The sequence below is a fragment of the Meleagris gallopavo genome, chromosome 2 (genome assembly GCF_905368555.1).
Source record: "Meleagris gallopavo chromosome 2, MGAL_WU_HG_1.1, whole genome shotgun sequence".
NCBI lineage: Eukaryota > Metazoa > Chordata > Aves > Galliformes > Phasianidae > Meleagris > Meleagris gallopavo.
This window is the reverse complement of record NC_139405.1, coordinates 36,682,849-36,697,351: the sequence shown is the minus strand read 5'-3', so window position 1 is coordinate 36,697,351 and position 14,503 is coordinate 36,682,849. Positions and strand designations below refer to the sequence as shown.

At 36.9% G+C, this 14,503-nt stretch overlaps 1 protein-coding gene across 1 annotated transcript in view; it reads left to right on the top strand.

The window, feature by feature from the left end:
• RYR2 (ryanodine receptor 2) overlaps positions 1–14,503 on the top strand; it is a 352,078-nt gene that overhangs the window by 112,638 nt on the left and 224,937 nt on the right. Inside the window, 1 exon segment of the mRNA XM_085219664.1 lies at positions 10,046–10,066. Coding sequence (XP_085075790.1) covers positions 10,046–10,066 — 21 coding nt within the window.

Genomic DNA, 14,503 nt, shown 5'->3' with positions numbered 1-14,503 from the left:
AATGGGAAGCATCAAAGTTTTGGACGAAGCAGGGATCATGTCCATATCGCTTGCGTGTATTGTCAGATTTGGTGATAAACCTGTGTGGTTTCCTGGACAGTTACCACTGAACAGTTCTAGATATCTAGATAGATAGAGGATACATGTATGTGTGTATGTCTGCAGCTCCAATGACAAAGTTTGTATCCATGGTGGCTATGTCACTAGATGAATCTTTAATGTATCAGCTAAAGTGTCAGGCCCAGTGAAAGAGAATGTTAATTCACACCTAAACATTGTTTATGAAAAAATGACGTGATGCCCAGCCATTCCTTGACAACTAGGTAGTGTTGTTTTGCTGAAAAAGTTTGTTTTCAGTTTTTGGCCGGTAGTAGTGCTGGTGAGCCATCAAATAGTTTTCTTTCAGTAGCAATGTTAAAACCAAAAGCCTCCCAAGCAGGTGTGTCAGTGCCCTTTCTGAGCTTTGTCTACTTATTTGTCAATCAGTTTTTAAAGTGAAATTTAAATCTCTGCTTTTAGAAAGAACTATCAATATGATAAGTGAAAAGGGGCATTATATCCCCTCATTCATTGTTTTTGTGTAAGGTATTTGATCTTCAGTCATAGTTTCATAGTTTCTTTATTTATTATTTTTTAAAATTTCATTGTGAAACAGTTTCTGAGCTTTTGAGGGTTGTCCTCTCTGTCCCAAGCTCTTTCCCTTTTTCCATTGTTGGTTGATTGGACAATACATTGGCCTTCATATAACTGCCATTCTCTCCATGAATATATATAGATAACATTTTTTTTTTTTCTCTTCTATGTGATGGTAGTGGAAGTGCTCTCCTTACTATTCTTTATGGAAACAGATTATGAACTAGACAGTACAGAGAAACTTAAAGGGAGCAACAGGGATGGTTTTAGGTTTCTAGCAGTATGCTTGACTTCAGTTGGGGTTGAATGTTGTCATCTCCTCCCAATCTAATTAAGTTAGGTTTTGAAGCCCTACACTATTGCACCTGATTCTTGTACTGAATATGTTCTTGTGTGATACTTGTGGTGCTATGGAATATGTCTGCAATTATGGCAGTACTTGCAGCTCCCTGTCTTCTGTAGCTGCTAGTCCGTACAGCTACTTTACAGATCTCTTAGTTTTCTTGAAAGAAAATCATCCCTAAAAATACTGTGATGAGTCACAAAAGGTAAGTGTGCATACAGGGAAGAAAGAGAGAAAAGTGGTTTAAAAAAAAAAAAAAAAAAGAAATGTAGTAAATTCATGTAACTTGGTGTCTGTGTTGGTCAAAGTTTTTCAGTTAACTTGGTATTTGTATTTCTAATAAAATTTCATTTTCATTTGTTAGCTTAAAAGCAATTTACTGTGAACAGCTCTGCTTCAGAACTACTTAAGCATTTGTCCGAACTGTAACTGTGTCAGCAGCTGATGCATACTTTTACTGGGAAGAATTTTGGATGAGGTGAATATTATAGCCCTACATTCTCTATATAAAGTCTTGATATTGCAGTCTTTTATACTGTTTGAACATAGAGAAACAGGAAACATAGGAAACACCCTTCAGTAAGGACACCTGGAGATGAAGCCTGCCCACTTAATCCATTCTCAGTCATAAGTATGCTGGCATGGATTGAGAGGAGAAAGAGTGCATATGGTAGATTACTAAGATATCTTTTGAAATCCCAGGATTACTACTATTTTTTTCCCCTAGTGAAATCCTAATCTCTTCATAGGTGATTTAAGGATTTCTTTTGGCTTAATTTAAAACAGTAGGCAAAATAATACCTCAATATAGGTATCCCTTTGGGATATTTAATAGCTAAAGTGGGGGATTAATAGAATAAACTGACCTGGTACTCTGTGCAGCACAAAAATTCTGACCTTGTGCACTAAAACATTTAGGGATTCATTTTTGACATTTGTTCTTTTCTTCCCCCTTCCTCCTCTTAGATTCTCTTGCTCAGAAAGTCTTTCAGCACAGACCACTTTGCAAACATCCTGAGGATTTGGAAGCTACAAACACAGCCATTGTTTTGAGTAGCTGGGGAAACATTTACTAAATTTTTTCTTTCATAATTATTTGGAGTGTATTTAAACCAATGTTGTATAGATTTAACTGCTTCTTTCAACAGGAATTTCCAGCCCTTTTACTTTTTAGTTTGAGCAGACTTTTTTTCTCTTCCATCAGTTTGATTTTGGTTTATTTGCTCAGTCCAGATTGTGAGCAATATTGGGCTAATCGTAGAATCAGAATAGTTTGGGTTGGAAGGGACCTTAAAGATCATTCAGTTCCAAACAGCTGCCATGGGAGATTGCTCAGGACTCCATCTTACCTGGCCTTGACTACCTCCAGATTCAGAAAGAAAAAAGCACTTTCTACTAAAAGGAGACTGGGAAAGTGATGATTTAAGGGAGTAATACGGAGTCATGACGTTCACTCATCTCTAAATGAATACTTAAGCAAATTACTAGCTAAAAGTTCAATTTGTTTTGCAGCATGATGTTAGCAACTTCTGTTGCCTCTATGAATATTTAATCAGGTTCTTAGTAGAAGAAGTGTTGCATATTTGATTATTTGTTCTTTCCAATATAAATGTGATGCATGCATTTCAATATATGATAATGGAAGACAATTTTCAGTTTCTTTTTCATTGGAATATTTTTTCTTATTTAAGGTTATTTTTATTTTGTTTCAAATTTCTTTTGATAAACCTCATTTCCTTTATTTATACTGTAATTTTTGATCTGCTCTGTGCTTTCCATGTCTGCTGGATTGATAGTTTTCTTCCTTTTTTTTTTTTTTCTCATTATTGCTGACAGAAACCTTAACTTTAGACCAGGGCTGAATGATCACTGTTCAGTCTGGTTACTGACACTAGTAGTGTCTGACTTTACTTTCCTCTGTTAGTAACGTTCTGGAATGCCCTTGTTTTGCTCTAGATGCCTGCCTTTCCACTTTTTTTTTCCTTTCAAAAATCAAATTCCTGATCCAAAATAATTATGTTAGGATACTGCGAGGAAAAAAAAAAAAAAAAAGATGAAAAATTGTTTCTAGACAACATGAGAAAATAACCATAGAACAAATACATTCATTAATTGTTAGTGAAATGTTTCAGTTATATTGTACTAAAACACTGTAATTAAATGCCACGAGTTTTTCAGACTTCTGCATTCATTAAATCCCTGCCAGATCTTATTAACTGAACACAAACATTTGGTTGCAAGCATTACGTGCCTATTCTATCTACACTGCATCTGTTTTAGAAAAAAAAATTACTTTGCAACCTCTGAGCCAGTACTTGACAGCTTCATTTTTCAGGAAAGTGTTGTCTGCAGATACCCATCAGTTACAGCAGAGTTCCAGGTAAATTGCATCTTGAGCTTATTAACTCCCATCTAATCATCCAGTCATGGCTGATTAATCATTTTTCCTGGTGCCTTATTTTAATAAAACCATTTTTCTGTGCTACTGACCAGAAAACTGCTGTCTAGTGTTGTGTGGTGTAGTCTTTGCTGAAGGATCAGAATACAACCCTCTTTCACAGATCTGAATGCCCTTGTGTGAAGGAATGATAGAATCATAGAATTATTCAGGTTGGAAGGGAGCTCAAGGATCATCAAGTCCAACTGCAGCCTAACCATAGTACCCTAACTCTAAAAACCCTCTGCTAAATCATATCTCTGAGCACCACATCCAAACGGCTCTTAAACACATCCAGGGACGGTGACTCAACCACCTCCCTGGGGAGCCTATTCCAATGTTTAATCACCCTTTCTATAAAGAAGTATTTCCTAACGTCCAACCTAAACTTACCTTGATGCAACTTGAGGCCGTTTTCTCCTTGTCTTGTCACCTGTCACCAGTGAGAAGAGACCTACCCCGCTCTCACTGTAAGCACCTTTCAAGTATTGGAAGAGAGCAATAAGGTCTCCCCTCAGCTGCCTCTTCCCCAGACTAAACAGCCCAGCTCCCTCAGCCTCTCCTCATAGGGCTGATTTCCCAAGCCCTTCACTAGCCTCGTTGCCCTTCTCTGGACCTGCTCCAGTACCTCCACGTCTCTTCTGTGCTGAGGTGCCCAAAACTGAACACAGTACTCGAGATGAGGCCTCACCAATGCCGAGTACAGGGGCAGGATGACTTCCCTCATCCTGCTCACCACACCATTCCTGATACAAGCCAGGATGCCATTGGCCTTCTTGGCCGCCATGGCACACTGCTGGCTCCTGTTCAGCTGACACACATCAGAACGCCAAGGTCCCTTTCCATCAGGCAGCTTTCCAGCCACACCTCCCCAAGCCTGTAGGGTTGCCTGAGATTGTTGTGACCAAAATGCGGGACCAGTTGGCCCTATTGAAACTCATGCCGTTAACCTTGGCCCATAGATCCAGTCTGTCCAGGTCCCTCTGCAGTGCCCTTCTCCCCTCAGGCAGATCAACACTCCCTCCCAGCTTGGTGTCGTCTGCAATCATCACATACAAGTGCCTTGCATTTGTAATTCTGTATTTCTGTTTAAGAAACAGGGAAAATTTGTGTTTCCTCCCAGAACTGAGTATGTTTCCTGTGCTGCAGAAAAGGTCTGGATGCATTTTGGGAAGGGAGAGTAACTATGTCTGCTGGATTTCTGAATAAGTCAGATCATCTCCAGTTGTGGAGCTCTGACTTCATTAATTACTTAGAGCAAGATTACACACATAGCTGGCAGCTGTTATTTTCTCAGCACGGTATGGGGAGTGAATCCATCTCTCATGAAGATGGAAAATGGTAAGCCTCCCTCTTTCTTAATAGGTGTTGATAAGCCAATTTCTCAAGTGCTTCCCCCAAAAATACTGAAAATCAGGAGTTAAATGTGCTCCTGACAATTAAAACCCTCTGGTTCACAGAAAGCTTAGTTAATAAAGTATCTGTAATCTGAAAACACTTTGAGATGGGCTCAAAATGTTTTAAAGTTTGCTAGCATGACTAGAGGTTTGAGTGCACCTTCAGTAAGTTGAAGGTGACACCAAGTTAGCAGGAAGTATTGATCTGCCTGGGGGTAGGAAGGCCCTACAGAGGGATTTGGGCAATCTGGATAGCTGGACTGAGGCCGATGGGATGAAGTTCAACAAGACCAAGTGCTGGGTCCTGCATTTTGGCTACAGAGTTGGAGCTGTTATGTCCAGCAGACAATGCCTGCGTAGCCCTACTGCAAGATTTGCTCTTCTAAACTTTGAATTTGTGTAACATAAATTCATAGTGCAAAGAAAGAAGAGGGAAAGAAAGGAGAGAAAGAAATGAAGATCAAATCATTTTATATATCTACGAGCCTTTGTATCAAGCAGATGGATGAATCGGCTAGAAGTAGAAAACTTTATGAAAAGATAATGTAATTTAGAAGCTCATTCTACTTAAAGTCTTGATTTTTCTCAGATATTTTAGAGATGCTGCAGTGCTAACAGGAGTAAAAGTTTTGAAGATACTGTCATTTTCTACTCAGTGTAGCTTATTTAGTATCAGACATGATTGTTAGCAAGCCATTTCAAAGGAGGCAAAAAAGAATAAGACTTGGCTTTGATCTGCCGCCCTTTGATCAAATGTAAGAACTGTAAGAAATAAAGGAGTGCATGCACAGTATTTTTGCATTATGTAAATCCTGAGGGAAAGGCAAGGACAGGAAAAAAATCATTATCTATTTCATCTCAAAGAATTGTGACAAGCAAATATTTCTATCCTGACATACATGCTCCCCTTTTGAGTGTGCTGTATTTGGAATGAGAATGTATTTGGGCTGAGGATGCCAGAAAGATGAACACTTTTATCATCCCAGACAAGTTTGCTGTTTTGGAAATAGATGTCAGGCCTTTTTCCTATTCTAACATAATCGTTGGATCTGTAATGTGCTTAAGTTTTTCTTCCCAGGATGATGGTCAGTAGAAGTTGACTCTGTGACAAGGAGAAATTCAATTCTTTCTTTCCAGTTAACTTTTCTGATGAATGTTGCATATGGAGTTGTTGCATTGTAAACCTAACAGGTATATAAGCACAGCACTAGAAGTATTTTCTATACAAAAACCTGCAATGGAAGATAGTCCAGAGAAGAGAACATGCATCATCAGTTACCTTGTTGAATACTAAATGCAGGAAATCAATGTGAGCAGTGAAGATAATCAAGTATTGTAGCAGAAATGAAGACCTTATTTTATCTTACTTATTCTGATTAGAGGATTTTAGGCAGAGGTTTTGCTCAGTTTCCTCAGCTGAGAAATGCAAAAACAAACAAACAAATAAAAACCCCAAAGACCAAAAAACAAACAACCCAAAAGAAACAAACAAAAAAGAAATCCCCAACCAACAACAAAATAACAACAACAAAGCCCCCAAATACATTACTTTTCTCATAAGAATTTCCTATTCCTGTTCAGAAAAATGTATATAAGGGTAGAAGAAGATGCAATGTGTGCTAGCTGGAATTCATTGGTTCAATGAGATTATTTCAGATTACAATCCCATCTGTGGATCATGATAGCATATGTGTTATAGTTTTCACAAATAGTAGGTAATGTTATTAGCCCTGCTCAGCTAAGGTTCTCCTATATAGTCTGGAACAAAGTTCCTTATTGTTTTTGCATGCTGCTCAGCAAGGTAAAAGGAAACAATGCACGAGTAGTCTGCTGAGTGAAGTTTAAAGTAGCTGACTTCCCAGCATTGTGCCCTGCTAATGAAGGGTGCTGTATGAGCCCACGTATGTGCAGTTCTGTGTAGTGTGAGCTTGCTTCATGTCAAAATGTAAAAAATGAGTCTGTGAATGATGCCTCATAGTGGTGGAATTATGCCTCTCTGTTTTGTTTTTAGCTCCTTAGACAGTAGAAAAGAGAAGTAAAAGAGCTATATTCCTGCTGTTTTAACTGGCTTTTATGTCTGGTTAATGTAACATTGGATATATGCATCTCACAGTAAAAACTGTTGGAAAACTAGTCTTCCAGATTGGATTAAATGAATATAAGATGAACACTTGGCTGGAAGACTAGAGTTGTTACATACCTCTGAAAAGAAATCAGCAAATGCAGATCACTGAAGTACTTACGAGTGTACGTAGCTAAAAGAATTTTGAACTTAGAACATCTGTTTTTCCTGATTTTTGTACACATTTGTTGAGCCTGTACTGGGAAAAGGATGGATTATAGTCCATAAATAGGATAAAATAGAATCATTTGAATTGGAAGACACCTTTAGAATCCAACTGCCCTGCAATGAACAGGGACGCTTACAGCTAGTATAAGTTGCCCAGAGCCCTATCTAGTCTGACCTTGAATATTATCAAGAATGGGACATTCGCCTTCTTTCTGGGCAACCTGTTCCAGTACCTTACTGCTCTTATTGTATAAAATGTCTTCCTTATATCCGAGCTAAATCTCCTGTTCTATTTTAAAACCTTTTCCCCTGGTCCTGTCAAAACAGACCTTGCTAAAGAGTCTATCTGCTTCTTTCTTATAGCCACATGTTAGATACTGAAAGGCTGCCATCACATCTCCTTGCAGCCTTATCTCCTCCAGGCTGAACAGCCCCAGCTCTCTCAGCTGAAGGCAGTTATCAGTGTGAAACTGAATCTGTATTTAGAGGTTCTGTGAGACATCTTTTTGCTTGTTAACTGAATTATAGGTTAAATCTAACACAAGTACTAGGATGACGTGCTTATTGTACCTTTTTGTTTCTATTCATGTAAGCTTTACACCTATTTTATCTGTATTAGATCTTGGTAAAGAGTACTTGTAGTTATTTTTAGTTGACTGTACTTCAGCAGGAATTTTGGGGCAAGAAAATACATTATCAAGTCATGCTTATGACTTTTTTCCCTGTTAGAGAATTCCAAATACCTTGAAGTTGGCATGCTTTCCAGTATAAGTTACACAGAGTAAAACCTAACAAAATTTTAATTACGTATATCACATAGGAAAGTTTAGAATTTTGGACAGTGACCTATAGGGAAGAAATGTTGTCTTGTGACTTCAGGAGTTGGAAAAGCACTCTTGTAGATGGGTAGAGAAAAGTGAGCACACCTGGTATGGGAGAGCTCTGCAGATGCACACAGCAGAATGATTGAATGTGATGAAAACTGAAAATTCAGGACTTTATCGTGGTGTGCATTGTGCTGGTGGATGACCATACTTTCAGAAGCAGATTGCTTTGGATTCGTTCATAATATTGTATTTTCATAATTACTGTAGGATTTGACAACTGTACAAAATTGGTTCATATGATTGTCCTCAAGAACTGCTGAGTGAAGGTGCCTTTGGCATATATCAGAGACTATTGATATTCCCTTTGAAGATGGATATACAAATATCTAGTGTGCATAGTTTATAAATACTTGACAAATGCTGCACTTGACTTTTGAACCTAACTAGAGCCCACTAAAATAAGCAGTCAATCGAGCAATTATAAGAAAATTCATTGTACAACTAAAAATGCTCAATGAGCCTTGAGAGGATTCTTTGTAAAACTGATTGTGGTTGAACTGATCATTTAAATTTTGGAACAGTAGCATTGTTGCACAGTCAAATTGTTTGTGATGCGTTGTTCATAATGCATACATAATTTGAACAAAAGATGTATGAAAAGCAAGCTAATAAATAAATAATGTAAAATAAGTTGGCTATTTCTTACTTTTTTTTTTCTTTTTTTTTTAAGCTATAATAGCTGCCTTCTTTGCATTAGGCTTTAGACTGTTGCCAGTTTTTCTAACTTGTCCAGATCTTACTTTTTTCTTATTACATTGCATATGTTTTAAAATACCAGATGTTTTTTAGAAGTAATTTCTGTAACTGAAGTTGGTAATTAAACTCGTGGAACTCCTGTTATAAATCTAAATGCAGTCGACATATCAGAGGAGAGATAGGAATGGTCAAATTAAAAATCCTTACAAGTTGGTATTAATTAGCTAAAAAGTCAGATGGTGTTTTCAAATCTTTGTGTGTGAGCAGAACCTACTGATATATAAATGCTTTAAAATATAAAATGTAAAACCATTGCACTTTAAGGTGTTAAAAAATGAGGAAATATGCTTTGAATAATATTATTTTTAGTAGATGAGAACTGAATTCCTTGTTTTCTATTACAATAATTAAAGAAGCATCTGGAATCCAAATAGTTTGCTACTGGTTTTGATAACGTAGTACAAATTTTGAGTAATTTTCTTCTTAAATTGTTCCAAATGTTGTATATAACATATGCTCACAGAAGGTCCATATGTACCTGTAGCAAAACCACTGAAGGCTTGATATGCTTCAGTACATTCTGTATTAAATCCAGAAAAAAAAATACTTCGGATCTAAATTTTTAGTATTTAGTACAGTACTAACTTTTTAATAGTTGAAATTTGTTCTAGTTCTACTTAGCTTTCCTGATAATATATGATGGTCTAAATAATTTTTAGAGAGAGTTATTTTAAATCAGTTTATTTAATAAGCATGAAAACAGTTTTTTTATCACAAAAACTTAAGCTTTCAGAATGGTTCTCTATTACTGAAAAATGAATGACATTTTGGTTTCAGTTCTCTGTTCTTCTATTTTCTCATGCTGCAGTCTGTTGGGTCCAGGTTTGATGTTTGTCCCCTAATTGTAGGTTTCATACGTTTAGCGTTCATTATATCCACAAACCTTTAATAGCCACCACTAAATCTTTTCAAGTAAAAAATATTCACTTTGGAATATTATTCAAGAGAAGATGGAGAAGTGTTTTTTGTAAAATTGTGTTTTGTAAATTTGTCCAGTTGCTAAAGAGTACAATGCGCAGCTAGATCAGCATCAGTCTTCATTTACTACCCCAATCTGAAATTTAAATGGACATTTTGAGCTACCAGAATTTTAAGTGTTTCTAATAAAATAAAGAGAAAAAAAAATTGAGGCTCTGAAATTTTTAAGAGAAGATGCCGAAACAATAGCTTCTATTCATACACATACATTTTCTTTAATTCTAGATACATTTCCAAGGAAGTGAAACATTAAGTTCAAAGTAGACTTTGATATGTGTATTTAAAGAAAGAGATTTACTGATTTCTTGCTTTTTCTTCCTACAGCTAGTTGATGTGGAAAAATGGGTATGTGATTCTGTCTTTTATTCACTTGATCCCAAATGTTTCATGTTGCCACTGAGTCTAATATGTCTGTTCTTATACCGTGTGCTCATGAATCTCCAACTTGCTTGGCTCAAAAAGGGAGGCAAATATAAGGCCATATAAGATCTGATCATTCCTGTATTTTCATACCAAATTTCATGCTAATGCAATGACTTCTCCCTTTAAATTAGATCTTAGAACTCTGCAATACGCTCTTGTGGTTATTGTCCCTCAGTTTTGAGCCTTGCTGTCTAGTGTTATTACTCCATTCTGTTACCCACCTTGTCTTTTCCAGTACAGACAACATAATTCTAAAATGCATGACAATAATTAATACTAATAAATAATGGGTGATACTGTTTCTAACTGCATCTATTATATGTACTAAGTATTTCAGATGTAGAACAGCTGCTACAGAATAAAAAAATCATACATCACAACAACTGAAGTCAAAGCACAGTTCTCAGATGGATGTTTTGCTCAGAGCTTTCCTAATGTGTCTGTGTATGCCATGCATATTTGTGTGGACATCCAATATAAACCCCTAGTATGGGACATGTTTGCATATGTTTCTCTCAAGTGTAATCATAATGTGCATATGTATGAGTTAGTGGTCATAAAGGCGTGCGTAAAATTGTTTGTTCATGCTAAAAAAAATAAAGGAAAAAAAAGAAGCCTCTCTGAAAGCTTGGACCGTAAAAGGCCTCTATAATTTCTTTGTATTTAATTTGCACTGCACGTGATCAAAAATCACTCAGATATCCTTTGGATTATTGCCAATTGCATTGCTAGAGCACTGGTTTTACTTTCTTTTAGCTAGTGTTTATAGAACTTTAATCTATGGCAATTACATGTTTATAGCAAGTAGTGAATTAAGTTATAGCTTGCTTGACATGCCTGTAGGTAAGTACATATTTTAAATGGTGGCTTAAGGTTTTCAGCTCACTTTCTACTGGTGTGTCTTCAGTTATCTATATCACTGTATATATAAATGCTTGTGGTATTTATTAATGAATAAATGTTGTTAAGTTAATTTCAGTTCATTATATCAGTATGCTGGCATTATTCATGTTCAGTGAATCAGATATTTTTCAAAACCAGTATGGAGTTACTTGGAATGTTTCTTAAGCCATAATGGTGGTTAGATAATTTTCTCATTTTGTCCAACATTTTAATTACACATAATCTACACATTGATTCTACATCTTTGGGTTCTGAGGTTTTATTCCTAGAAACAATTTTGCTGTAAAGAGAAAACCAGCATAATAGGGAAGTTAAATAGTGTACCAGTATATGCAGTTCTCGTGCTCTAATATAGCTTGTTTCTTGACTGAAGTACTTGAATAGTGCATTCTTGGAAAATACAATGTTACCTGAATAAATACAAGTGAGATTTGCCCTATTTTTTTTTTTTTAATTTCAGAATTTGGAAACATCAGAATCTTATCCTTAAGAAAGGCTGCTTTGCAGAAGCATGTTCTTAAACTATGCTAAAATGAGATGTTTCCCATGACATCAGAGCTAAATGTTTCTTTGCAACTTGCATGAGCTGAAGTCTTTTCTTAGTTGATCAGTTAAGTAATCCAGACAGCCTCCTATCTGATGCAGCTGAAGTGAGTGCTGGCTTTACTTCAAATATGAAATCATCTCATTTCAAGTGAGCCCTCATTTGCCCTGTAAGGCAACTCTTAGCACTCTGTAATTCCAGATGATTCCCTGGCAGTTCACAGATATACATACTGAATTAATCCAGAATGCATTAAAGGGACACACAAAACTTAAAGATGCATTTTAATAGAAGTTACTAAAAGCAGCAGAATGCTGTGTGTTGCACAGATGATATAACAGCTGATTTCTGGTCAATGAGGTTAAGTACCTTATTTTAACACAGATCTCTGTAAAACATCTTCCATTGTAGAATGTTCAAGGTCTGTTCACTTATGTCTGTGTATCTGTGGACACCCTGAAGCCCAATCCCAGAGCCTAAGTTAAGCAAATTTAATGCCAAATTAGTGACCAGATCAATAAATGAACTTACTGCAAGCAGTTTCATGGAGTTAAGCTTAACTCATCCACTTCTGGGCTGTTGCTGCCTATAAAATCTGCTAGTGAAATTTTTATAATAATTATTCCAGTTCTGCCTCTCATCACTTGAATTACTATCATTGCTTTAATTTTGTCCCCAGATGCTTATTCCACTTTAAGAACAAGAGTATTGAAGCTATTTTATGGAAGAACTAAGCGAACTTGTGATATTCCTTGAACTTCTGTTCTTTTCCTTTTTTATCTCTGTTGGTATGACTGTAAGTACCATAGGTCTGCATTAGCGCAGAATCAATCATAGAAGCATAGAATGGCTTGGTTTAGAAGAGAACACAAAGATCATCCAGTTCAAACCCCCTGCCATGGGCAGGGTTGCAACTCACCAGCTCAGGCTGCCCAGTGCTCCATCCAATCTGGCCTTGAACATTTCCAAGGATGGGGCATTCACAGCTTCTCTGGGCAACTTGTTCCAACATCTCAATGCCCTCTGAGAAGAAATTTCTTCCTAACATCTAATCTAAATCTCCTCTCTTTTTGTTTCAAACAATTCCTCCTTTGTGCTGTCCTCATCAAACCATGTAAAAATTGATTTTTTTGTCTTTAAGCTCTAAGTGTTTCAAGGCCACAATAAGGTCTCCTTGGAGGCTTTTCTTCTCTGCTGAACAAACACAGATCTCTCGGCCTTTCTTTGTAGGAGAGGTGTTCTCTTAACATCTTGGTGTCGTCCTCTGGACCTGCTCCATCAGCTCCACATCTCTTTTGTGCTCGTGGCCCAGGCTTGGAGGCAGTACTCCAGGTGGGGCCCCCATGAGGGCAGAGAAAGAGCGGTACATACAATTGTCTTCCTCTCCCTGCTGGCCACCCATCTTTTGATGCAGCCATCATACTGTTGGCTTTCTGGGATGCAAGTGCACATTGCTGGCTCATGTCAAGCCTTTCATCCACCTCAAATCTGTAGGACTGTTCTCAATTATTTTCCCAGTCTGCACAAATATCTGGGGCTGCCTTGGCCCATGTGCAACATCCTGTACTTGGCCATATTGAATCTCACTAGATTCTTTTGGGCCCACTCCTAAAGCGTGCCCAGGTCCCTTTGAATGATATCCCTTCCTGTTATTGTGCCAGCTGTGCCATTCAGCACCATTCATCTGCAAACTTGCTGAGGGGTGCACTCTTTCCCATATCTTGATAAAGATGCTAAAGACAGGCCACTGAGGAGCAACACTTGTGACTGATCTCCACCTGGACATAGAACCATTGTCTTCTGATACTTATAGTGTGGCAGACTTCATGATTTTAGATTAGGTTTTAGGCATGTGACACTAATCATTCTTTCCATCATCCTAACTCAATCATTCACTCACAAATAAATAAGCTATTTAAGTCTCTCTTGAGGACAGTAAGGATGTGGTGTTAATAAAAATATTTACAGATTTTGGGGGCTATTATACAATTTGGCTCCTTAGATTTTTGGTTTGCACTTCCAACATAAATTTCACCTCAATTCCTGGAATTCCTGACTATATGGAAAGACCATAATGACAATACTGTATTTAATCCCAAGCTATTCAGGTTAGTAACCTCTTAGTTTAAAGATTCTCTCTTTTGTACTACTGTTGTAGAAATTTGCTTACAAAGAAATGTCAGACTTTGACTCAATGCTATTAAAAAAATATGGAGAACTTGTAAACTGAAAGTGTAGACGTAGCTTAAATTCACAGTACTATTGATACCTGGAACATAGCTTGAAATTCTCAGATCAGTAAAATGAGATGCAGGAGAAATGCCAAGGCTATGCAGTTAGATACAGAGTTAGAATCCTACCGTTCAATTAAAAGAAAATTTGGTCAGATTTACACAGTTTTGCTGTGGAAAGAAAAAAGTTTTTAGAAAATGGTTGTATCACTTTCTCTAGATGGTATGAATTAGACCTGGACTGCGATTAGCATTTACTAAAATGCAGAATATTTTTGGAAATACTCATTTGGAAATGCAGATGTAATTGAAAATACAGCACTAGGTGTGTTTTTTTTTAAACAGTCTTTCTGTAGTTGCTGTATTTGCTATCGCTCTCATTAATAATCATGGATGTGCAATGAATTACTTTAAATGGCACTGAAGTTAAAGTAACTGTTTATCTTCAATTAAGGTTTGTTCATTTTTTAAGTCATGATGCAAGCCATGGAGGTAATCCTCTCGATGAATGCTCAGAGTTTAATTCCTCTGCAAGTATGGCATTTCTGTAACACTAAGCACTTACGCAATCTTTTGTGCTCCATTTTTTTAAATAGCATATGCATTTGAAAACTGAAGTTATTGAAATATGAGTATGCAGTTGTCAGTTGGATTCAGATACCAGTTCTACCTCTCAGAATA